The sequence below is a fragment of the Humulus lupulus genome, chromosome 2, assembly GCF_963169125.1.
Source record: "Humulus lupulus chromosome 2, drHumLupu1.1, whole genome shotgun sequence".
Classification (NCBI taxonomy): Eukaryota; Viridiplantae; Streptophyta; class Magnoliopsida; order Rosales; family Cannabaceae; genus Humulus; species Humulus lupulus.
The window spans coordinates 158,054,705-158,081,351 of NC_084794.1; the positions used below are offsets into that span (position 1 = coordinate 158,054,705).

The following is a 26,647-nucleotide window of genomic DNA, read 5'->3' on the forward strand; positions in this document are numbered from 1 at the left end:
CAACTAGAAACAAACTTCTAACATAATATAATCTATTATCAACTAGAAACAAACATCTTTAAAAAAAAAACTAGCAACAAACTTAAATTTAAAATCCATATATAATAATACGATTGGATCTCTTTTTCTTCATCAAATTCACAAAGAATATTGCGAGTTATATTAGAAACTAAAAATAATTAGTGCATATATACTGCTCTACACTATGACTTTTTATATTATTATTTTATTCTATTATTAATTTCTTTTGAAAAAAAATCAACTGATTTTTTAAAAATTATAAACAATATTTTGATTTGATTTTTTAATATATTTATATCATACATTATACTAAATATATATTTTTTTTATAAAAATTGATATAATAATTAAAAATAAATACATATTTAAACTTTTAAAATTAAGCAAGCGTGGATAGATTTAAAATTAAGTAAATTTGTATAACTTTAAAAAGCAAACATGTTACGGATTAGTTTGAAGGGAGATATATAAAAAAAATCATAACAAAATGAATAAAATAGGGCTAGCCGGAGTTATAAAATCATTTTAGCTATTTTAGCTGCTTCCTTAGAACTAGTGAGTGAGGAAACGTATACTCTAAATACGTCTGTCCGTTGTTTGAACTTCTCGCGCGAGCATGGTGTAGCTGTAACTCTAGGGTTTGTATGGGCAAGAGGAGTAGTACCATCATGGCCTCCAACTTCCTCTTTCTTCTTTTCTTATTCAATTTCCAGCTTCTACTCTCTCTTGCCGGTGCGTTATCTCTTCAGTTATATATATATATATATGTATTTATATCAGATTTAGGGTTTATTTATTCATCTTGGAGCTTGGAAATGGGTTATTTCAGGATCTTGCTCCACAACTTCAATCAATTTTGTCTTAAACTTGTTTAAACGAGAATGCTAGGTTAAACATGTTAATCAATTTTATACATAATAAAAGCTTGCGGATACTTTGTATCCTCTTCTTATAACCAAAAAAATAAAAATAAAAAAATGAATGATTGATTAAACAAATAATGTCCATTTTTTTTGTTCATTGCTGTTTGGATAAGAAAGATCCCAGTTCAGTAGAACAATTGTATTTGGTTCAGTTTATGGACTATTAATTATTGCAGCTGGACTGTGTGTATTTCAGTATATCTTTCTAACCTGCACATGACTATTTAGCTGTCAAAATGTATCATTATTTGAAATATGAAACGTCAGGTTTCTTCATTTCTAGTGTGTACCCTTTCATATCTTCTATTTCTTGCCTTGTTACTAAAATAATAATGTTCCTGATGAAAACATAATTTTATTTTATGAATTGAAAAAAATTTAGCAGAGACAATCTTGATGCAGTCGGTTCCGGATTTACAAAGTTCAATGTACAAGGTTGTTGATGGAGATCCTTGTGTTCGGCTGCTTAATCTTTCAGGGGAGATTGGTTGTTCGAGTAAGTTGTTGAATGGTCCATTGTTTTGTGTTATTATAGTTTATTATTATCATTTTAATTAACCTTTTTGGAAGTGTGGAGGAAAAAAAAAGAGAAATTTTTTCTCGTGTCTAGAGTGAGAGTGCAGCATAACCCCACTGGTTATGGGAAGAAACAACCGCATTTCACCACTGGATTTGGACAAAAATATGATTCTTTCTCTGTCGACTCTGATAGAGGCTTTTGCTACTGGAGTTTTAGAACGATTCAGAAGGTGTTCATTTTGACTCTTTCCAGTGAAGGAGGGATCGATTCGTATTTGCGAGAGAACGAGGTTGTTGGATATGAGATTGCTATCTCTCTAGATGCAGCAGTTTGGCTTTTAGAAGAGGTAGAATGGTTTGTTTGAGCTTCGAAACTTCATAGAGTGAATCACAGAAAAACCTTCACGAACAATTCTCTAAGGTTGATATTGGAGTGTTTTCAGAATGATAGAGTTGTCTTTATGCAATTAACAGTCTTGAGAGTTGGTGGTTTTAGATCGATCATTGTTCCCGAGGAGGGACAAGCCAAGGGATGGAAGGATTTGGCGGGTTGTCTGGAGCGACTAATTGGGAAGAAGGATTTTATTCCACCAAGGGGGTATGGAAGAAAGGTGGACAATAAGATCTCTTGGGCCTCGACTGAGTGTACAGTCAATGATTGGAGGTACGAGGTTTTGATGCTCAGAAAGGACTGTCGACTCCCTTGGATAGCTCTTCATGCTGGGGTATAGTGAGAGTTGGGAAAAAGCTTAGGTTTTCTAGTTTTTTCGACGATAGAGTAATTATATGGTGCGCCAATGAGAAAGATGTTGAGTCCTTGATCTCCATGGGATCGGTGGCTATACCGACAGTCACTTCCGTTTCTTTCTTTAAATGGAATTGGGAGAATCAATCTTGGGATAGGAAAATTTCATGCAGTAACGAATGGATTGGAATTGAAGGAATTCCTTTGAATATTTGGAACTCTCATGTGTTTAAATTAATTGGTTCTCTTTGTGGAGGGATACTAGAAGTAGACAAGGAAACGGCTGAAAGGAAGCATTTGAGTGTTGCTAAATTAAAGTTGCGTAAAAAAGAACCAACTCCCAATCGTGCTAGTCGTAGCAGTTGTGGCGGGGCCGACAAGTGCAGTACAGACGGTGGATAGACATGCGACGGTGGATAGACATGCGGAGGTCAAGGCAGGGAAGGTGGACAGTGAAGGAAGGAAGGAGTAGCATTCTGAGCAAGATTTGAGTCCGAATTCGTAGATTTTTTTCCCAGATTTCTAGGGATCGAATCACGTGCTTCGTGTTATTCTTTAAAGCATATTTTTAAATGTCTGAAGGCAGATTTGTTGATAGGAACAAGGAAAGAGGATGGCACGTGCTTCGAAGTCAGCAAGTTAAAAACTTCCATGTGCCCTAAGTTGAAATATCAAATTGTTTTATTTTCGAGTAATTTGGGTTGGGCCTTGAAATTGGAGAATGAGCTTTGTTCTTTTATTTTAGATTTGGCCTATTTTAGGGCTCTCGTCAATCCAAGTCTTAGGGGAAAGGAGATGGGCTTTTGTGGGTGTAGGATAGGACGAGTTCTTCTTCTTCTTGGCCCTGTTCAAAATTCTTTTTGGGTTGTTAGGCCTAAAGTCCGTGAGGGCTTTTTCCAAGGGAAAATCAAGTTCTGGGATGACTCGACTGCCAAGACTCCTAGGAAACGATGTGTTTTACTTCAAACTTTGAGAGAGGATTGGTTGGATCTAGAAGCAGCGATTACAAGCTTGAAGGTGTACTCCTGAAAGCCAAAATTTACAGATGCAGAAATTGATTTTCTCTTGGAAGGATAGGGATGGCTTGAAGTTTTGACTGAACAAGAATTGGAAGAGGAAAATTTTATTTGTCTTGTGGTAGATGATCAATCTGAATCTTGTAGTTCGGAAGATGAGGATTTGGACACTGAGTCTGAGGTTGATAAGGAGGAAATGGAAGATATTGTGGTGCATGCTAGAAGATTGTGGGAGGAAGGAAACTAGGAGGAAGGGGTAGAGGCCTGCGATGTAAGTTTGGGGATTGACGAGGGTCAGGTAGTGGGTCATGAATAGTCCCCGAAAGGGAAGGAGGATATTGATAAAGAAGTAGGGGATTGGGGTTTTGGCTTGTCTGCGCACTTGGAAGGAGATAAGGCAAATGATTTGTCCAGGCTTCACAAGGTCATGGATTCTTTGGGCATTATGTTATTAGTTAATGATCAAGGGGACAAAGGGGTAGGCAGCTCTATACTTCTATCTAAAGAGGGGCCATTAAGAACCAAGTAAGTTGAAGTTTAATGTCAATTATGAGAAAGGAAAGAAGAAAGGGGGTGTCGAAGTTTCTCATGAAAATTCTTTCTTAGAACGTAAGGGGGTGCGGTAATAAAGGAAAATGGAAGGCGATTAATGAGACCATCTGTAAAGTGAACCCAAACCTTCAACAGGTGAAAAAGGCAACAGTAGATAGAAGATTTGTGTAGCATTTGGTGTTCCAGATTTAGAGCTTGGATTTATCAGCAGGTTTTAGGGAGATCGGGAGGTACATTAGTGGCTTGGGACATTCGAAGGATTTATGTTATTGATTTCTTGGTGGGGACTTTACGGTTTCTATCCTCATTGAGGCCAAAGGGAAGGATCCTGGTGGTTTTCTGGTGTCTACGGGCCTATGGCGTATGGAGATAGGGATAGATTTTGGGATGAATTAAGCTGGATTGAGTGTTATTTGTGGAAATCATTGGTGTATTGGGGGGACTTTAATGTGGTTAGAAGGGGTGATGAGAAGCTTAATAGTGCTAACACAAGGAGCATGAAGACGTTTGATGAGCTGATTGGAGAGCTAAAACTGATGGATCCCAAATTCCATAATGGCCAATTTATGTGGTCAAACTTCAGACAGACCTATTTGTTGTAGACTTGATTGATTTTTGTTCACTTCTTTATGGATAGATTTTTATCCATTCGTTCGTCAGGAGGTGGTGGTTTGTATGTTGTTAGATCATAGTCCTATTGTGTTGGACTCTGAACCTCCATCGTTGGGGCCAAGCCCATTCAGATTTAACAACTCTTGGCTTGAGCACGAAGATTTCTCTAGCCTTTTTCAAATTTGGTGGAATTCAACTAAGATGCAAGGTTGGCTGGGGTATGGGTTCATGAGCAAATTATTGTTGGTTAGAGATAAAGTCAAGGGGTGGAGTTGGGAGGTTTTTGGACCGAGGATAGTGCTTAAACAATCCTTGGAAAGACGGATATTCGAGCTGGATAGAATAGAGGGGGGGCTTGTGGAACGAGCAATATCAGTTGGAACATTGTAAGATCAAGAAAGAATGGTAACAAATAGTTTTTGAAGAGGAGAGAGGTGTTTGGCTTAAGTTGAAATGTCAATGGGCCAAGGAGGGGATTCTAATTCCAAACTTTTTCATAGTATTCTTAGTGCTTGAATTTTATCTCTAGGATTGAGAAAGAGGATGGTACTATCCTAGACAAAGATGTTGAAATTGAAGAGGCTATTGTGGGCTTCTACTCTTCGTTGTATTCGTCGGACTATAGGGAGTGGAAAGGAGTGGATGGTATCCCTTGGGAGCCTATTCCTTCTTTCTTGGCTTCTCTCAATGAGAGGCCTTTCTCTGAGGAGGAGATAAGGCGTTCGGTGTTTGATTGTGATGGATCCAAGGCCCTGGGTCCTGATGGGTTTTCTATGGCTGTTTATCAAGACAATCGTGAAAAGTGATCTTATGGCAGTCTTTTTGTTTGTTTCTTCAATGATGGAGTTATTCACGGGAGGGTTAATGAGACCTATATCTGTCTTATTCCTAAGAAGATCGATGGTTGTTGCATTCAGGACTACAGACCTATTAGTTTGGTCACTAGTCTGTACAAAATCATCTCGAAAGTGCTAGCATTTAGACTTGAAGGGGTTCTTTCTGGCACGATAGCCTAGACTCAAGGAGCCTTTGTGGAGGGGAGGCAAATTTTGGATACGGTTTTGGTGGCTAATGAGGTAGTGGAGGAGTATCGCAGTAAAGGAAAAAAAGTGTGGGTGTTCAAAATTGATTTTACGAAAGCTTAAGATTGTATGGATTGAGGGTTTTTGGACTTCGTCCTGAATAAGAAAGGGTTTGGTGAACTTTGGAGGAAGTAGATGAATGGGTGTTTGTCCTCTGCATCCTAATCCGTGTTCTTAAATGGGAGATCAAGGGGGAGATTTAAGGGATCTAGGGGTCTCCACCAAGGAGATTCCCTCTCACCTTTCTTGTTTACTTTGGTGGTTGATGTCTTGGGCAGGAAGGGTGGATAAGGCTAAGAGCGTTGCGGCCTTTAGAGGGTTTACGGTAGGCAAGGATAAAGTGGAGGTCAATCACTTTTAGTTCGCTGATGATATGGTCTTCTTTGTGAATGATGAGGAGTCGTCAGTTCTTCTTGCTATTTTGAAGGATTTTAGTGTTGTCTTCGGGCTGTCTATTAATTTGTAGAAGTGTCAGTTGTTGGGGATTAACCTGGATGAGGAGACGGTGGATATTTGAGCTAGAATTGTGTGAGGTGGGTCGTTGGTCTATGAAGTATTTGGGGTTACCTTTGGGTGCGTCCCCTGGTTCCAAAAGTTTTGGGAGCCCGTTATGTCAAGGTGTGCCAAACGTCTGAATGGGTGGAAGTGTGCTTTCCTGTCTAGGGGTGGAAGGTTGACTATCATGCAATCGATTCTATCTTCTATTCCGGTGTATTATTTGTCTCTTTTTCACATACCTAAGGGTGTAGTGGGGGGTTTTGGAGAAATTAATGCGTGATTTTTTGTGGGAGGGCGCCAATAAATCAGCATTTGACCACTTGGTATCTTGGTGGGATGTTTGTAAATCACGAGGTCATGGTGGTCTAGGTATTGGTAACTTGGACTTGAGAAACAAGGCGTTTCTCATGAAATGACAGAGGAGGTTTCCTTTGGAAAATAAGGCTTTGTGGCATAAGGTGGTGAAGAGCAGGTATGGGTTTGATGAAAGCTTTTGGGATACTGTTAGATGGTTGAGATTGTCTGTTCGGGGTCCTTGGAAATATATTTCAACTTTGTACAAGGAATATAGCCAGTTGGTCAGATTTAAGGTGGGGAGAGGGGATAAGATTCGCTTTTGGGAGGACGTTTGGTTCGATGATGCTCCTTTAAAATCTCAATTTCCTAATTTATTCCTGTTGTCCAAGGCTGATAACGGTTTGATCAAGGATTTTGTTGCCTTTTGGGGGTGAGGAGACTTTAGGAGGCCTTGGTTTGGACTTGTGTTTGAGGAGGAATTTGTTTGATAGGGAGGTTCCTAGTCTTGCTCAGTTGCGTCAATTGTTGGAGCATGGTTCTATATCGGGGATTCTGGAGGATAGGAGGGTGTGGCTTCCAGACTCTAGTGAGTTGTTCTCTTGTAAGTCAGCCTTTTGGAGGTTGAGCTAAGCTCATTTGGGTCCGAAAGAGAAGTGGGCAAAGAAGTTGTGGAAGAGTGTTTCTCCCTCAAAAGTTAAAGTGTTTGGTTGGTTGGTCTTTACTAATAGATTAAATATGCATGATAACTTGCAGAGAAGAAGACCTTTTCAGTGCTTATCTCCTAACCAGTGCGTTTGTTGTAAGAGTGCAGGAGAGTCAGCTAGACATTTATTCCTGAAGTGTTTTTTTGCTAGGGAGGTGTAGGGTAAAGCGCTTGTTGAGTTTAGGGTCTCTTGGTGTATGCCCCCTTCTTGCTCTCAATTGTTTTTGTGCCGGTTAGAGGGGAGGCAAGAGAGTGTCTCGGTTGTGGCAAAGCACCTTGTTGGCAACTCTTTGGGCTATTTGGCTTGAAAGGAACAGTAGAATATTTGAAGATGTCTTTAGCTCGGTGGAAACTATTTGTGATAATTTGGGTTACAACTTGGGTGTATAGATCTAAATGTTTTGAGGGGTTTCCTTTTTGGATTTTGTAGGGATTGGGGTAACTTATGGCTCTAGTGTCTGTGAGGTGTGAGGTGTGAGGTTTGGGGTTTTTGTTGTTGTTTTGGTGTCATGGTTGTTTTTTGTGTTTTTTCCTTGCTTTTGTTGGCTTGTGTTACCACGGTTTTCCTCCGCATGTGAGGGCTCTCAATATATTTGAGAGTAGGTCAGTCTAAGACAAAGGCCCCTGTCTCTTTTTCAATTTTTTTTTAATTAACCTTTCTGTCGACTGCATATTATTAGATCCTGGACGAGAGAAAGTTGTAGCTCCAATTATCAGATTCAGAGATGCCAATTCTCTGTCTCGTTCATCAGCAATTTTGCTGTCTCTTGATGAAATTCAAGATTTCTTTATCAGGTTTGTCTATCACTGCTTTCTAATTGGATGGTTTCGTTTCATAGCAAGGACAAGCTTTTCTTAACAAACAAACTGGAAAGGGAAAAAATATTCTGAAAAATCTTTCCAATTCAACAAAATCATATGTAGTAAAATCCCTAGAAGTCTTTCAACAGAACTGTAAGAGATGCAAGTTTTATGGGAGTATATATTTGTTTGTATCCTTACATACCATGGAAGTCACACACTTTCTCGTAATGAAGATGATGTGACTATCACTTTTGGCTGTCTTACTTTTTGAAGTAGTGCTTACATGTTACAAACCTTGTCCTGTTTCAGAGTCGCAACTGATTCAAGTTTCGCTACGAACGTGGGTGGTGTTTTAGTTGAATCAGAAGCTGACTTCCAAAATATGTCAAAAGGTGAGAGCCAGTTATCCACTCAAAGAGCACTCACAATGGTTCCTTTACCCTATTGTTTAAAATATATTTCCAAGCCCCACTTTTTCTGTTGTGCACGCTAACTTTTATAACGCACTATGCATTGGTTCATCTATTTTTTCTTCATATAATTTAAATATTGTATTGGATAATTTTTTTATTCATTTCAAATGAAATATATGAAGAAAAAAGGAAAGTAGGAAATAGAAACTAATAATTTTTTTTGATGAATAGTGTTTTATAAATGTAGAGAAATAGTGTAGCAAAATGTAAAATTTTTGTTTATTGCAAAATCTGATAGAGTTTGATTTTAACTAAAAATCTTATACTTTAAAGAAGATTCTATTGTACATAAGCTATTGTGAATGCTCTTATATTCTTATTATAAAATCATACATTGGTCGAACATCATTCTTATAGCTGATATTTGCGCTTTTCATTTGTAGGGTTCTCTCCAGCTCATAAGTTTCCTCAAGCTGAATTTTCTCCTTACAAAAACACCAACTACAAGTGGAACCCTATTGTATGTTATTTTTCCTCTATCAAAAAGTTTAATTGTTGCAAATTTTAAAATGAATTATTAATGTGACGCATGCTGTAGTAGTCACCAAATAAACTGGTTTGTTGGTTGTTTGCTAAGATTCTGGTTGGTGTTTAAGTGAATAGTAATAAATCACTCCTTTCTTTTATTAAATTTTAGTAAGAAGGCTGTTGTCAAGGTTTGATTGTTGGAGTTTTGATGTTCTTTTATTGATAAACAATTTTTGAGATCATAATTGCTTTATTCTTTTACTTCATACCTCAAGATTTTATTTAATTACCTCAATTTGTGACTCCTAATCACTTGATACACCACACACCAAACTCCAAAAAACATTGTTAACTACGTTTTTTGTCAATAATAAATAAAGCAACACTGTCTCTTTTATGTATTTAGATTCACTAACGTAATGGGAAAAAAAACTTTATAGTGTTTCAGCCCAAAAAAGATGGCTTGCGTCCATGGGAGTTTCTTACATATATGGTGTTTTGTTACACAAGATTTTCCAGCCACTTTTTCCATCACAGTTTATTTATAGGATAACATTAATTAGTTAACACTCTCCTAATTTGGGGATTCATTTTCCAGATTGATATAACAAATATTCAAATCAGGTAACTAAATCACCATTTACATCATATTAATAAAATAAATCCTTATTTTTGCAATTTGATTGATCACGTAAGGTCATTCAAATGAAATTAGATTGATTTTAATCTCTTATTTTTTCGCTTCACCCGAATGCCCACCAATAGGGGAATTAGAAACTCTTCCCGCAGTAACGTAGTAAGCTTGGACGTTTTAGGTATTACCAATCTTCCTTTTGTAATGAAGTGTCCAATTAACTACTAAAAAGCCCTAATGTTGTTGCCAATCTGTTTAGATGTCTTCTCTAATTTTCTTCAACAATTTGTCTTGCTCCACTTCGTTCAATAGTTGATCTCAATGAACCCATTGAGTGGCTAAAAGTGTGACACATTCTAGATTCATGCTTATCTTAGATAAAGCATCAACCGCCTTGTTGCTGGTGCCACTTTGGTATTCTTTGTCATAGTCATACTCAGCCCATAAATTTGGTGGTCTATTCTTCTCCTACTACTCGCTGTTCCAACGAAAAATTTATACTTTGTTGGTCAATTTGCACTAAAGATTCTCCTCCCAATCATGTAGGGTCTCCATTTGTTGATTGCAAATACAATGGCCATTAATTCTTTTTCGTATGTGGATTTAAGCCTCCCATAGGGTCCCCAATGAATGGCTGTAATAACAATGGGTCTTGAGTCTTGCATGAGGACATCTCCTAAACTGTACCCTGAATGGGTCTTGAGTCTTCCACGAGGACAACTCCTAAACCGTACCCTGAAGCTGGCATATCCAAAACTGACACTTGAGTCATGGCTTGTTTTAAGTCTTTCTTTTTTTTTGAAAGAGACAAAAGTCACATGTCCATGAGTGACCCCTCCCAAATATATTGAGAGCCTACTTATGGCAGAGGAAAACCGTGGTTACGAACACCGACAATTTATAGTACAAAATTTGTACAAAAACAAACAGAGAAAAAGCATTATTAGTACAGAAAACTTCCCCATCATCTACTAAGATCTAAACCCTCAAAAGTCTTTTGTTTTATAAAATCAAGTAGCCATGCAAATTTAATCTTATCCCATACAGCTTCTACCGTATTTTGTTGACTCTTTGCCTTTAAAAATTCTACAATTTCTTTTGAGTCAAACCACCCAAAAAATGGCTAAGATGGAAGTTGTCCACATCTTAGCTTGAAACACCTTTTTAGCCTCTTCGCTCCATCCAAAATTGTTCTTGGGAAGTTCATTCAAAGGTAGAGCAATTCGAGCTTATCCGACCATAAGCTTTCTATAATATTCTGTCAAACGCAAAAATCCTCTCAACTTCTTGAGAGATTGTGCTTTGGGCTCGTTATTCGTGGCTGATATCTTGCTTGGGACAGCTGCGACTCCATCCTTTGATATCATGTGCCTCCACACTTCGTGAGGTTCACATATAGTTGATTCTTTTGTAAGAGTTGTAATGCTTTGGCGACATGTCTTTGATTGGTTGTTTCATCCTTGCTATAGATGAGGATGTCATCAAAAAATACCTTGATGTTCCAAAATAGGTCATTCACTAGGGATCGAAAGGTTGCTGGTGCATTTATGAGTCCAAATGGCATTACTAGAAATTTGTACTGTTTGTCATGAGTTTGGAAGGTGGTCTTTGGTACATCTTCAGATGGTAGCCTGATTTAAAGTCTAGCTTTGAAAAAAATTTACACTCCATGTAACTCATCAATGATTGGAATTTGATATTCGTCTGGGACTCTAGCTTTATTGAGAGCCTCGTAATCCACACAAAAATGCCATGCCCTGGCCTTTTTCTTGACCAATTAAACAAGGCTATAGAATGCACTGGAATTGACCTAAAGTACGAATGCTTCTAACATTTCTTTGATCAGTCGCTCAATTTCATTTATTTGAAACTAATGATAACAATATGGCTTGACATTTATTGGAGCTGTTCCCTACTTAAGTATGATAGAGTACTTACTTGGAGGGAGCCCTGATGGGGTTCCAAATCTTCGAGAGACACTTGGATATCTCCACCAAAGAGCTAAACTCTTTACATAATAATTTGATGGCCCTGTAGTCCCAACTAGGTTCTATTTATAACAATCCCAACCGACTAGAACGTACAGAAATGATTACATAATTAATAGAACAATAGCAACCAATAGAACAGTTACTGAGTAGGATACTAAACTAAACTAACTGTACCAGCCAGGTCAATAAAAGTAGTTCTAAGGGTATCTTAAGTCTCTGCCCCTGTAGCCTTCTTGTGCCTCTAGAATATGTTAGGCGAATCGGGGGCCTTTCTGCATAGTACATACCAACTAGGAGAATTGACCAAAAAGGCCTCTTTTGAAGAACTTCATGCACATTCAGTCCGACATCATGTTAGTCTTTGTGATTTAAATCAAACCAATGTCTATAATCTTAGTTAACAGGTACTATTACAATATACAAATATATGATATTGTAAAAATATAATTTTTCTTACCTTTATTATACTACTTGAAGAACATGGAACAACTTAAATTCTACCTGTCACATTTGTTTAGGTGAGTATCAATGTGTTTCACATATTAAAAGTTAGAACATTATATACTCCTTACTTTTACTGGTTATAAATGCCAAACTTATCTAATGTATTGTTCGTGTTTCATCTTTTAACATTCTGTTTGATATATTGGACTAACAACTTCCTTCCACATTTTCAGGGATCTGGCATATTGTGGAACAAGTATGATTTTCCTGTATTCTTGCTCTCGGAGAGTAGTACGAAGAACATCCAAGAGGTAGCAAGTGTCATTTCATTTGGTTTTCATTTTGTACCGTCCACTGAAGAAGTGAAACCACTTTTAAAAGAAAAAGTCTAGTTATTTCAATTTTCATATTAATGGACTGTATTTAATTGTTGTTGATGTTTGCCCCCCCAACCACAAGACAATTTTTTGGCAGCTTTAGTTTATTGTTAATAAACTTTTTGATGTCACTCATGTGCAGGTTTCTGAAGAAATTTTGAAGGGACAGAGATCTTATACCACTGTTGTGGCTGAGTTTGATCTTGTGATGCAGGTAGCTTGTTTGTTTTTAACTTTCTAGTGCATTTTATTGACTTTATCTCGCAAACATTTTTTGGTTGTTGGCTTAATGATGTTTTCAAGTAATCTGTGATACATTTGTTTTGATTAGACAGTGAAAGCTGGAACTCGTGATTCAGAATCTTGTTTGAAAGAGGAGACCTGCCTTCCATTAGGGGGATACAGGTAACTCATTTTGCATTTGTTGGTATCCATAATGAAGTCTAACAGCTCTAAATGTGGTTCACGATTTGTATTTGTATCTCATCTCTCTTTTGAGTTCGAAATCTGACTTGTATTTTAGAATGTAGTCCTTATTCTCATTGGCTTGGTTTTCATTTTCTTTCTTATTAGATTTTATATTATTATATGTAAATATATATGTGTGTGTGTGTGTATTTATTGTTTTGAGTGGGGAAGATTTCATGGGATTCTTTTTCTCAGTTTTATTTGTACAGGGGAGGTCAAAAGAATATGTATGTTGGTCTATAGTTGAGCTTTGTAGGATTCAAATCTTTGATGCTGAAACTTACTTCCATCAACTTTCAGTGTTTGAAACACATATTTAAAAGATCAACACATTTCTTCTTATCTTTATTCTTTTGACCTTCCTAAATTACTTTGAATTTAACTATTGCTCATAATTATGAAGGGCAGTGTTTGGTCATCACTTCCAACGCTTAATATCTCCTCCTCAGATCAGGGTAAGCCTATTATATTGACTGTGGCGTCAATGGATTCGGCTTCATTTTTCCGTGACAAAAGCCTTGGTGCAGACTCCCCAATATCAGTAAGTTTTAAGTCTTATCATGTTGCTTTCCATGTTGAAATGTGATATTACATCTCTGAAGTTTAGGAAACCCTTAATTAACATTTTTGTGGAATGATTTTAGGGCATGATTGCACTCTTGGCAGCGGTCGATGCACTATCACATTTGGAGGTTTTCCATGACCTTAATAAACAGGTGAGTGAGATGTATATAAGAGTTCCTTTAAAAAAAAGTGCTTATAAGAGTTCCTTGATATAGTGCCTTCTTAATGTTTTTTTTTTCCATATATGGGAAGACATTGTTCTAGTGGCTTTGTCGTCTCTTAACCTGGCAAAAAAGTATTTTCTTTTTCAGTGATCACATTTTCATCAATCCGATTTATGAAGACTGTACTATATTCAAGTGATTGTGTGTTATCTTATTCATTGTCTTTATATTGCTTGTCTTGATTTTAATAGTATATGGATTTTCAATACGTCTTTAGACATGTAAGTGGGGCCTCTCCTTATTACACTTGTCCCTCTTAGGCAATGTAAAAGCTCTATAATAAAAGGCTAGCATCCTCGCATCTATACTGCATGCTGAGGTTGTCTTTGATGTTATCTGCCCAATCCATTATTTAGTTATTCTTGTTGGTTTAAAGAGAGAAAACTGTTCACTTCATTAAAAAAATGTACTAGAAAAAATACAAATAATAAGGCAACAAAGGATGTGCCTGCACTTTTGTTTTGTCATTTGTTTTATTAAAATGTAGGAATCTTCTTTGCGCATAGCATACTGGATGGAATTCTTGATAATGTGTGAGGTTGAAGCTCATATAGTTAATGTTAGGAGTTGAACAAAGATACTTGTGCTGGTCAGTTTCGCGAAAATGGAAAGGATTTTTATTGAAGTTGGGAACCTTTGTTAGGCTGCTGGCTGACTTTAATTTTCAATAGGTGTATCCTTAGCTTGGAGTCGATCTTTGTCAAGTGGACTTTTGTCCTGGGAAACAAGTAGAGGAATGAAGCTGGGAAAATCTGCTTGTATAGGCACTCAGACAATTTGGTTCGAGAGAGCACAGAGTTTTTGAAGGTGTTCAGGAAGATTTAAATTATCTGTGGGATAGATCAAAGTTCTGGATGGCTTTGTTAGTAGTAAATACAATAGGCTGCTGTTTTTGTCTAAGGACTTGCTTCTATTATATATCTATGTCGGGGCTTCTTGTGCTTGTAGTTTTATTACTTTCTATTAGTCTTTAATAATATTGTGTCATAAAAAGAAAAAGTGTCTTTACCTATCAAAAAAATGAAGATTAAAAATAAAAGAAAGAAAGAAAAATGACTCATGTTGTTGATAGTAAATGCCCAACATTCTTTGTGTGAGTTACTTGCTGCTTCATGCTATTTATTTATTTAAAACAGTTCATTGACCAAAATGGCTTAAATTTTAATGCAGCTTGTATTTCTTGTTTTGACTGGAGAAGCTTGGGGTTACCTTGGTAGCCGAAGATTTTTGCATGAACTTTATCTGCAGTCTGATGCTGTTAAAGGCCTTGATACCTCATTGTTTGAAATGGTATAAGATCTGTTCGTGGTAATACTGAAGTCCTATGCTAATTGTTGTTTATTTCTTTTGTTATGGTTTTATTTAGTTGCCAGTACCCAAGACGGGTAGCTCAAATGGTCAAGCATGTGGTTTGTTCCTACAAGGTCTGAGGTTCAAGTCTCTCCTAGCTCTATAAACAGATCGACCTGTCCAATAACTCTTGTTTTACAAGACATTAGTTAAACTCGATGTAAACTAAATTACTGTACTGTTACAGTGTTTCTTTATTATCTCATCTTAAGGACAATTTCTTCTCCTCTTAATGTTTACTTGTTGCATTTCGGATTAGATCACTGGTTACATAAAATATAATTTTTTTTATTGATTTTTGCAGTAATTAGTTTGCCACTCGGAAGTTTCTTAGAACAGTTCCCCTTAATACTCTAGTTTGATAACAAAAAACAAAACTTTCAATAAGAATAAAAACTGCAAACAATGGATGAACCCATTTGTTAAAATTAGCCCAGCTGGGGTTTGAACCCCAGACCTCTTACACACAAAACACATACCCAACCACTTGAGCTAGGCTTCCGAGACTCAGGTTAAGCTCCGTCTCGTAACCTTGTGGGGTTCGGAGTAAAGCATCCCGAAGTGGTACGCTGAGTCCCCATTTTGGAATCATGATTTTATCTTGAACATTCTTAGTTTCCTCTATTCTGAAAATGTTTTTTTCTTCATTCCAGCTAGAATGTCTAGAAGAGAGCAATGATTCCACAGTTGCCTACCCAATTTTTATGCATCTTTTGATTTTGATTTTATTTTGTGTCACTGTTAATTCAGTGATTGATTGTCTCGTAAATAGTTTGGGTCTTTCTCATTTCTTGCCACACATCTAAAAATCTATTGGTTTGCTTTATTTTTTTCATTTAGATTGTTGAAGTTGGAAGTGTCGGGAAAGGCTTCAATGAAGGAGTTGCTAGCTTTCATGTTCATACAACTGGGGTGAGAATTTTTTATCGAAACAGATTTCATACCAACTTATGTAACTACATGATATCAATTGTTTATTGATCAAGTATATGTAGCACACATCATGTACATCAAAGGCCTCTACTAAACTATATGTATGCTAGAAGGAAGAATGTAGAGGGTATTGAGTAATGTGCCTTCTGTGTCTTGGGTAGTGAAAGTTGTGGCTAACTCAAAGGAGAGAGAATGTAGTTATTTCTTTTCAGCTTGTATTATAGGTGCTAGGGGAGAGATGAGGGGCAGGGGATTTTAGTGAATTGTTAGACGAGGCGGCTCTCAAATCACTGGGCCTTGGTGTATTTCTTCTTTGAGAAATACAAAGTTACAAGCCTATCCATTTGCATCCTAATTTCCTTTCTGATCTTTTGATTGTTGCTTTATCCATTATACTTGCTGTTTTTCTCTACTGTTTGCTACTTGTGACTTGTCAGTACATCAGATGTCTCGTGGTATGCCAAAGCTACATGAATATTAGTATTCATGAAAAGTACTTTCCTTCATTTATGGTGCTTTTAGTTTTGCAGCAAAAGAGTAAATTATAATACCTAGATGTAATCTTATGTCTTTTTGTTGATATTTGTTAGCTATTGCATTTTCCATAAGAAGCTACGAACTGTAATTGATTAACTGAATTAATAATAATAAAAGAACATGGAATATACTACAAGAAATAAATTAGAATGGAAAAGGAAGAGAAGGCCTTCAACAAACTAGCCCAACCCAAAGAGATTAATGAAAATCGTCAAACCTTGCATTTGTTGTGTTGTGTTTTTATTTCTTCTAATCCTTGAGTCATCTCGGGTTTCTGCAAATGTTGACTTGTTTGAAATGCTTCTCATGTAGTTTTCTTCGGCTACAAACAAGACATTGGATGCATTAAATCATGCTCAAGATTCACTCAAGTCTAGAAACATAACTATCTCATCGGCAGCTGCTTCAAACCCTGGCATACCTCCATCTTCCTTGATGGCTTTTCTGAATAAGGTTTTTGTTACAGTATACTTAAATTTTCTTTTTCTTTTAGCTGTTTCTTCATTCCTTAGTTTTAGTTTTCCCCCCCTTATACGAGTGCATAAAACAATGACATGCTATTATTGTACAAAAATCCTTATTAATTGAAAAAGGTATTGCAAAAAAGAGTTAAGGTACCTTTATAAAGAAACAAAACATAGTCAAACAATAATAGAAACTAAGAACTCAAGCTAGAACAAACAATTTTTCCAGCCAAGTGAAATTAGGGAAAAGGGAAAAGCCCAAATTTTCTTTTTTCACAGAAATCCCAAGAGTAGTTATGAGATTCAGTTTTGGGTGGATGCTTGGTTAGGAAAAGTGTCACTCAAAGTTGCATTTCCAGGTTTAGCAAGACTATGTTGTAAGAAAAATGGTTGTAAGTAGGGTTTGGAATCTACATTCCGCTAGAAATCCCAGCAAAAGAAATTTTCCAGCTGTGATAGAATTAATGCAGAGATTGGAGGATGTCAGTGTAGGTGGGGTTTTGGAGGATAGGAGAGTTTGGTTGGGAGATAGTACTGAAATATTCTCATGTAAATCAACTTTTGAAAGGCTGACCGTGAATGAAGATATTCAGATACTATTTTTTATTGTTCAAAAGTGAGAGTTCAAAGATACATATATTTATATATATTTTTTCCAGATTTTGTTTGCATTTTGTAACCTGTGATCTAACTTCTTTGTGGATCTGTTAACATCATTTTGGACAGAACTTACTATCTTCACACAGTTATGCTAATAAACTCATGGCAGAACCTTTGATCTATCTTCATTTGGTTCTGCCAATACTCCTCACGGCAGAACCATTTTCTTTTTCTCATATCAATCATCTTATATTTGATCATACAGTCCAATCTTTGGATAAATCGTCATTCTTCATATAACCAAATTCAAATCAATCATTGAATCTTCAAAACAATCATCGCATCTCAAATTAATCGTAATCAATTCTCAAGTTAACCATAACCAAATCTCATATTGACATAACATAATCACATCTCACATCAATCATCATATCTTCAAATCAATCATCAATCAATCAAGATCTTTCTTCACATGGTTCTGCCAATAAACCTATGGCAGAAGTAGAACCTTCAACCATTCTCTTGGTTTTTCTATTACTTCTCATGGCGAAACCTTTATTTTTAATCAAATTTCAAATCAATTATCATATAATCAAATCCAAAATCAATCATTGCATATCTAAATCTCAAATCAATCTTTTTATGACTATAACCTATTAAGAATTTCACTTATCTTCTTTTGTCGATCCGATGGGGAATGTATTTTTTTCATGGCTATGTTCTTTAGCTGACCCCTTCTACAACATCCCAATTTTCCTCAACATTGGGATGTACTTCTTAGCCCGCTTTTGACATCTGCAAATATCAATAACATATGTTTGGTCAATCCACAGATCATCAAAATCATTTTCAAAGCCTATTGTTAGCTTCTTGAAGCAAATTTGGAAGGTTCCTTTACAATCTACTCTGTGAATGGTGACTATGACATGCTCTTCATAGCTAGTGTTGCGGGCTCAACGAGAGTTTGGGCACGCTACTTGATTGTCATCTTTATAATTCTTTCATCATGTAGTTCGATCTTTCTTGATGTAATTCTAGACAACAAATGATCCAATTGTTTAATTAAAAAGGTTGCCTAGTAAATGACTTCAAGATTGAAAAACCAAGTCTTCAAGATATTGAATATGAGAGAAACCTCTTAGGTACCTGCAAGAAGGTGTTACCTGAAAAAATAAGCAAGAACAAACCAGAGACCAAGCACAACACTAGCAAGACAGTAAGTAATTGAAGCACAAAAGTTCTGGAATTTCTATTAAGAGGAATAGGCAAATACAATCTCACAACCACTGGTGGTGTTCGAGAGACCACCAACTCTCTACACATTCAACAACTCACTCTCGGATCCCCTTACAAACCAAGCCCTTACCTATTAATAAAATAAACCACATCCTATTCCCATTCCGAAACTGATAGCAATAACACACAACTTAAATAACATAATAGTAATTAATAGCAACCCATTACAATTCTATAACCTCAGAATATGAACCAGCACCTCTGTTTCTTACGACTAACATAAGTGATGTGAGTTGGAGGCCTAACATTACCCGTCGCCCAAACTCAAACCATGTCCTCAAGGTTGAAATGGGGAAATTTCTCTGTAAGAACCTCAAAGCGCTCCCAAGAATCCTCAAAAGCTGGCAGCCCCTTCCACCTGATGAGAACCTCAATACCTGTATAGTTGGGATGTGTGGAGAATCGCACACTAACCACCTCCAATTGTTCCACCAAAAGCTCCATGTCAGAAGAGAGATGAATAGGAATAACAAGAAAAGTTGCATGTTTACCCACTGCTAGCTTAAGCTGAGAGACATGGAAGACATCATGAATCTTGGATGTAGGGGTTAACTTAAGCTGATATGCGACCTTTCCAATGCGGCGAAGTATCTCAAAGGGGCCATAAAATTTGGGAGCTTGTTTTTCATTGATTTTGCGAGCGAGGGACTGTTGTCGATTAGGCCTGAGTTTAACATAAACAAAGGTCCCGTTCTTAGGTAAGCCCTCAATGAAATCCATAGTAATATCACCCCAAACTTGTTGTGGAATTGGCAAGGGTTGAAGAAGTCCAGCTGGAGACATGGCTTCATACTTGCTGCGTTGAGAAACATCACATGCAGCAACAAAATTCTGGACAGATCTTTTAATGCCTTTCCAATGAAACTCAGCTGCCAAACGATGATAAGTACGACGTATTCCAGCATGCCCTTCGACCACCCCGCAATGGAATTCGCGAAGCAATATTGGAATATAAGGAGAATCTGCCGGTAAAACGAGTTTCCCATTGTATCTCAAATGACCCCCAACAAGTGAATATGTAGAATAAGAAGCGGGATCTTGCTGCATGCAGTGCTTGAAAAGAAAGGCATCAGCATCAACTTGCTCCTTGAGTTCCTCACAATCTTGAATGATTATGGCAGAAAGTGTACCCAACGTGACTTCAACTGGTAATTGTGAAAGGGCTTCAGCAGCAGTATTAGCACTTCCTGGCTTGTATTGAATGTCAAAATCATAGCTCATAAGCTTTAATAACCAGTTATGATGCTCGCCATCGACAACTCGTTGATCTAATAAAATTTTTAAGCAGCGTTGGTCTGTACGAACTATGAACTTTTGACCAAGAAGATATGGGCACCACTTCTTCAACAGCAGTATTAGCACTTCCTAGCTTGTATTGAATGTCAAAATCATGGCTCATAAGCTTTAATAACCAGTTATGATGCTCGCCATCGACAACTCGTTGATCTAATAAAATTTTTAAGCAGCGTGGTCTGTACGAACTATGAACTTTTGACCAAGAAGATATGGGCACCACTTCTTAATGGCGAAAACAATTGCCATTAGTTTCCTCTCATAAACAGATTTAACGCGAGAGACAATACTGAGCTTGTGACTGTAAAAAGCAATGGGACGGTCTTCTTGCATAAGGACAGCTCCCAACCCAAAACCAGATGCATCTGATTCAATCACAAATTGTTTAGAAAAATCAGGTAGCGCAAGCACTAGTACATTGATCATGGCTTCTTTAAGTTGGTGGAAAGCTGCCTCCGCTTCCACATTCCACCCAAAAGCTTCTTTCTTCAGTTGCTGAGTTAATGGCCATGCGATCTTGCTGTAATCTTGCACAAAACGACGATAATAGCCAGTAAGGCCTAGAAAACCTCGTAAGGAACAAAGACTGGTTGGTTGAGGCCAGTCCACCATGGCTTGTATTTTTGCTGGATCAGCTGAGACTCCGGTATCATCAATGATATGCCCTAGATACTCAATCCTCGTTTGAGCAAAAACACATTTCTTAGAATTAGCATACAATTGATTTGCACGCAATAAAGAAAAAACACACTGTAAAGTGATAAAGATGACTTTCTTCAGATGAACTATATATCAGACTATCATCAAAGGAAACAAGAACAAATTTTCGGAGATATTCACGAAAAACCTCATTCATCAAGGATTGGAAAGTGGAGGGGGCATTGGTAAGCCCAAACGGCATGACAAGAAACTCGTAATGCCCTTCATGAGTGCGAAAGCAGTCTTGGGCACGTCTTCTCCTCGAACACGAATCTGATGATATCTGGATTTATGATTGATCTTGCTAAATACTGAGGCTCCATGTAATTCATCCAATAATTCCTCAATGACAGGGATAGGAAATTTATCGGGAACTGTTGCTCGATTCAAAGCATGATAGTCAACACAAAAGCACCAACTCCCATCTTTTTTCTTGACCAATAAAATTGGGCTAGAATATGGACTCGAACTGGGTTGGATAATTCCAACTACTAGCATCTCAGGATCCAACCGTTCAATTTCATCTTTTTGAAACTGAGGGTATCGATTGAGGACGAACTGAAATTGGTGAGGTGCCCTCCTTGAGAATAATGGCATGGTCCTTGACTCTAGTAAAGGGCAAGCAAGAAGGCATGTTGAAGACATCACTGAAATTAGTTAAGAGTGGCCACCGTTGGTGACGATATAACCGGCGAAGCCGAGTTATCCAAATCAAGTGCCAACATAGTCATCTGCCCAAGTTCCAATAGCAGACCATGCCCCTCATGAGTGATCGTTCACATCATGGCGTTTAAGGAAACTTGAGCTTTGCTCAAAGAAGGATCCCCCTGAAGCTTAACCCTCGAGCCTCCCACTGAAAACCTCATACACATGGTACCCCAGTTCATGTAAGATTCCCCAAGAGTAGACAACTATTGGTACCCCAAAATTACTTCCGAATTGCCCAAACGCAGTGGAAAGAAATCTGCAATCACATCAAATTGTTCCAGGTGTAAGCAAACCTGTCGGCATACCCCCATAGTACGAACCTTATCACCATTGCCCATAGTGACTTCGAACTCTCGTGTATGGCAATAGGCAGTTTTATCTCTTCAACTAGGCTTGCTGAAATAAAATTATGTGAGGCTCCAGAATCAATTAAAATCACAACCTCTCGTTTGCCAATCAGCCCACGCACCTTCATAGTGTGTGGAGAGCATAGACCCACTAAGGAAGAAAGGGATAACACTGAAGATTCTGGTTCATCACCCACCACTGAGTTGTCGGTAGTGGCTTTCGTGATCAGTCCCTCATCACCTGAATCTTCTGGTTCTTCATTGACCCATAAAACTTGAAGTTCCTTCTTCTTACAGCGGTGTCCTGGACTAAATTTTTCATCACAGCGAAAACAAAGTCCTTTCTCTTGTTTGGCTTGCATCTCTGCATCAGTTAATCTGCGAAAAGAAGATTGGTTAGGGGGTTTTGAAACTTGTATATTAGAGGAAGCTGGTCGATTAACAGGTATGATAGTGGATGCATGAGAAGATCGGTGAGTGAAAGTAGCACCAGAAGGAGTAGCCCCATTGATAAATTGGGTCCAGATCGATACAACAAAAGGGCTTGATTTTTGTCTTCAATTTTCTGGACTAATTTCATTTTCCTGACAAGGCCCATGGGCTCCAAAATTTTGAGTTCAGCTCTAATGTCCTCACGTAGCCCTTTTATAAAAATACTTTCCAATACTTGTTCCGATAAATCATGGAGAGGGGCTGAAAGTATTTCAAACTGCTTTATATACGTCTGAACTGTGGAGAGTTGCAGAAGAGAAAAAAGTTGCTCGTGAAGTGACTCTTCTTGAGATGACCGAAAACGTTCAAGAAGCATGTCACGGAATTCTTCCCAGCCGCGAAAAGGTTGTCTCCCATCCTCCCAATAATACCACGAAAGAGCATCACCCTCAAGACACACCACTGCTGCGCGAAGCTTCTCTGAAGGAAGCATGTGGTTGATGTCGAAATACCGCTCAGCCCGAAACAACCATCCATCTGGATTAACCCTATCGAAAATGGGCAGCTCCAACTTCCTGGGTAACAAATCAGGCGAGTTTCTAGGCGTAAGTAACTCCGCAGAATTCTCGACATCCATACTCTTCTCCTTATCACTACTAGAAGCTGCCGCTGAGTTCGGACTCGCACCAGATCCAGCAGAACGTTGAGGACCCAAGTTGGGCCTTTGATGAATAAAGTCATCGAACCGCCTAACAAAGGCACAAATACTTGACTCCAGGTCTGGAATTTTATCGATTCCATTGTGCAGTTTTGCAATTTCGAGTCCCTGGAACTCAGATCGTAGTTGGCCAAATTCAGTTTGAATGGCCTCCAATTTTTCCTCCAAATCGCCGACCTGGTTCTCCACCCGTTTCACGCCCTCCATAGCCCAAAAAGGAGATTGCTCTGATACCATTGTTAAGACCTGAAAAAATAAGCAAGAACAAACTAGAAACCAAGTACAACACTAGCAAGACAGTAAGTAATTGAAGCACAAAAGTTCTGGAATTTCTATTAATAGGAATAGGCAAATACACTCTCACAGCCACTGGTGGTATTCGAGAGACCACCAACTCTCCACACATTCAACAACTTACTCTCGGATCCCCTTACAAACCAAGCCCTTACCTATTTATAAAATAAACCACAACCTATTTTCATTCCAAAACTGACAGCAATAACACACAACTTAAATAACATAACCCATTACAATTCGATAACCCCAGAATATGAATCAGCACCTCTGTTTCTTACGTCTAACATAAGTGATGTGAGTTGGAGGCTTAACAGAAGGCACTCAGATGCTTAAGGTAGCAAGGATCCTCTAGATATCAACAATAAAGTATTGTGTGTGAAATCAATCCAAGGTCCTAATTCTAGTCCCGACCCTTAGCTTAACCCTTGAAAGGGTTGGGCAAGGTCGTAACCTCCTTTCCCACGAGGTTTCTTGTTGCTGCCAGGCTATTTCTGGAGCATTGGGTCCCTCTTCATAGACATAACTTTTGACTTTGGTTGAATCACGAGACCCATAATTTGTGAAATTGAAATTTGTTTAGAGACCCACACACTCAACAAGGTTAGCCTGTCGCACCCTGATTTCAGGCCTAAAAAACGCTGTTTGAACTTTGAAGCAATTTCGGAGGCCCATGAGAATTTTTAGTGCAACAACCTTTTTCTATTTGAAACCATTCTAACGATCTGCTCATTGTTAGTAAACATGAAAATTTATCAAATAAAAAGGCATATTTAGCACGAATAAATTTGGTCCAATCACCTTGATTTTAAAAAATTGTCTCATCTAAAACTTCTTTCAATCTCAAAGACAACACTTTGGATATGACTTATACAGGATAGTGATGAGGCTAATAGGCCTATTATCTTAGCAATTAAGTTCTTTATCCTAAGAGAAGACAAAAATTTTACAGAATCAATCGAAGAAAATTATGCAAATTGACAACCTAATTTTTTTTTCCTCGACACATTCAAATGGTATAGCTGAGGAGCATGTGTTTTTTTCTGTAAAAATCTTAACTTGTCAGTATAAAATATTTTTAACTGGTAAAGTAGAAGAAGTTTTAGGACTTAATTACTGTAATTAGAACTTTAGGGATCAAATCATAACAAGTGATATAGTTTAATTTCATGCGAATAGCTTTCAAAAGTCTAATATTCAGTCAAAAATTGATTTAGAACAAGAAAATTTTGCAAGGGATTGGTTCAAGAAAAATACCATAAAATAGTAAAGAAATACAACTGTTTGTTGCTGGTATAGTGAATATTATTATTCCTTTAAAGAAAAGTCTTATTACTAGGACAGTTCGATATTGGGCTTGTGCATTAAAGGTTTTAAAGATTGTCCAAGTCTAGGATAGTTAGGGATTGGGGGCTTATATTAGTGTTGTGTTTTGCTTGATAAACAATGCTAGAGGACAAAGCTTGTTACCCTGTACTGTTGCTGTATTCCTTTTTTTTATGTTAAAGAAAATAATTATCGTCTTATAACAGAATCCTGTTACCTCTGGAGTTGTTTTGGAAGATTTTGATACTGTCTTCTCCAACAAGTTCTATCATAGTCACCTTGATGATTTATGTGAGTTTGCTCCTGTTATTATTCTTATTTATTTGTTTTTAAGAATTATTTTGATTGTAGAATGCCATGCTTCAGTTTCATCTTTGTCTCTCAACCATGTTTGAACTGCAGCTAATTTAAACTCTTCATCTATCGTGGCGGCTGCTTCTCTTCTAGCACGCACCCTTTACATCCTTACAAGTGACACTAAAGATGACAGCATATCAGCTCTAGCTTCTGTCAATGTGAATGTTTCACTGGTTGAACAACTTATGGGTTGCCTATTGGATTGCGAGCCTGGTCTCTCATGTGAGCTAGTGAAAAACTATATCTCTCCGTCCAGTACCTGCCCAAGCCATTATGTTGGTGTTATTCTGGATGAGCCTTCTTCCACACCCTCTCCGGAATACATCAGTGATGTTTCCAGATTTGTGTGGAATTTTTTGGCTGACAAAACTTCTTTACCAAAAGGGAGGACCCCTTCTGTTTGTACACAAGATTGCAGCGAGAAAGGTGGAGTGTGCACCAGAGCTGAAGTAGATGGAAAGGGAATTTGTGTTGTCTCCACAACAAGGTACCTTGCTAGAGATAGAATCGTAATTGTTTTCAAGTCCAAATTATCATGTGAAGCATTTTAAACTTATGCTTTGTGGCGTACCTCGCCAAAAAGCTGTAAATGTTACTTTGAGGTGCTCACATTTTAATTATAGTGGGCCCACCTTGATTTCGTTTTAGGCTTTAGCATGGGGTTTTTTATTACTTACGGTTACATCTCAATCATATTAGGCCCACCTTGACATGTTTATGCCTCTGCCACTTGATGCTTAAGTCTTTCTTACAATATTTGAGCCTTTATGTATGGGTCAAGTGTTTTCCATAGCTCAATAAAGTCTAAAATTACTTGAAGAAGTTGAAGCCCTAGCCAAAAGACATCCTCATAATGTGTATCATGTTCATTCTGTCTGCGATTTATCTGTTTTACAATTACCTGGCGTAGACATCATACCCACCTGTGATGTTGAGTTGTACTTGCCTTATTTTATTTTTAGTACTGTTTCGATAACCTTTGGCTAATTGACACTTCAACTGAATTGTTTTTGCTAAACACTACAATTATATAAATATATATTTATATTTATTTTTGTTAAGGTCCTGTGCTTAATTTTTTGCAATTACTGAAGACTTAGATTTGGCTCACAGATATGTACCAGCATACTCTACACGGTTGAATTTTCAATCTGAAACTTGGATTGTCTTGCCTTCAAATTCGTCTGACCCAATGGGGATGCATGATCCTGTTTGGACAGAGAGCAATTGGAATGCAATAGGACTCCGAGTATACACCGTGCAGACTGCTGCTTTTGACCGTCTTGTTCTATTGGGTGGTATTGCCGTTACAGGTGGGGCGTACCTTGCAATAATACTCACTAGAGCTTTTGTTGCAAAGATGTTAAAACAAGATTGAAAAGGAGACTGAAATCTTTCTCAAGAACTTCCTCCAAAATAGAATTGTGGTAGAGTAGGAATTATTTTGTTTACTCATTCTGTTTAGGATACATTTGTATAGAATGCTCAAGTTAATGTAATATTTTATTCGTATTTCATTATGACTGGATTCTAATTTCAAAACACTTTAGAATAATAACAATAGTTACTAAATTTGAGTTTGACATGTGTCGACAACTGACAACAGTTTATCTCTCTAACCACGGTCAATGTCTCAATAGATGCGATGTCATCAACCACACCTAATATAGTCCAGGTTCATTCTTAAGGCTCGTACAGATTCAACTGCCAAAGATGATCCTCCTCTTCCTATAAATGTGATGCATTCTCTCTTTTTTTTTCCCCAAGATTTGCAGAAAATGGCCACACATTCCCGTTTTAGACCATCAAGCTACAATTTCTCTCTTTAACCTTAATACTTTTTTATTGGGAAAATTTCAAAATTACCCTCCATTATTA

The 26,647-nt window shown here is 37.5% G+C and overlaps 1 protein-coding gene across 1 annotated transcript; it reads left to right on the top strand.

Moving 5' to 3' along the window:
- Positions 1-542: 542 nt before the first annotated feature.
- LOC133818650 (nicastrin) lies at positions 543-26,349 on the top strand. Its single transcript, XM_062251655.1, has 16 exons — positions 543-753; positions 1,327-1,440; positions 7,649-7,763; positions 8,082-8,164; positions 8,629-8,705; positions 12,016-12,093; positions 12,302-12,373; positions 12,491-12,564; positions 13,036-13,168; positions 13,272-13,343; positions 14,586-14,705; positions 15,606-15,677; positions 16,548-16,688; positions 24,619-24,703; positions 24,815-25,256; positions 25,883-26,349. Exons 1-16 carry the CDS (start codon positions 666-668, stop codon positions 26,145-26,147), a joined length of 2,031 nt encoding a protein of 676 aa, XP_062107639.1. The 5' UTR covers positions 543-665; the 3' UTR covers positions 26,148-26,349.
- Positions 26,350-26,647: the final 298 nt, after the last annotated feature.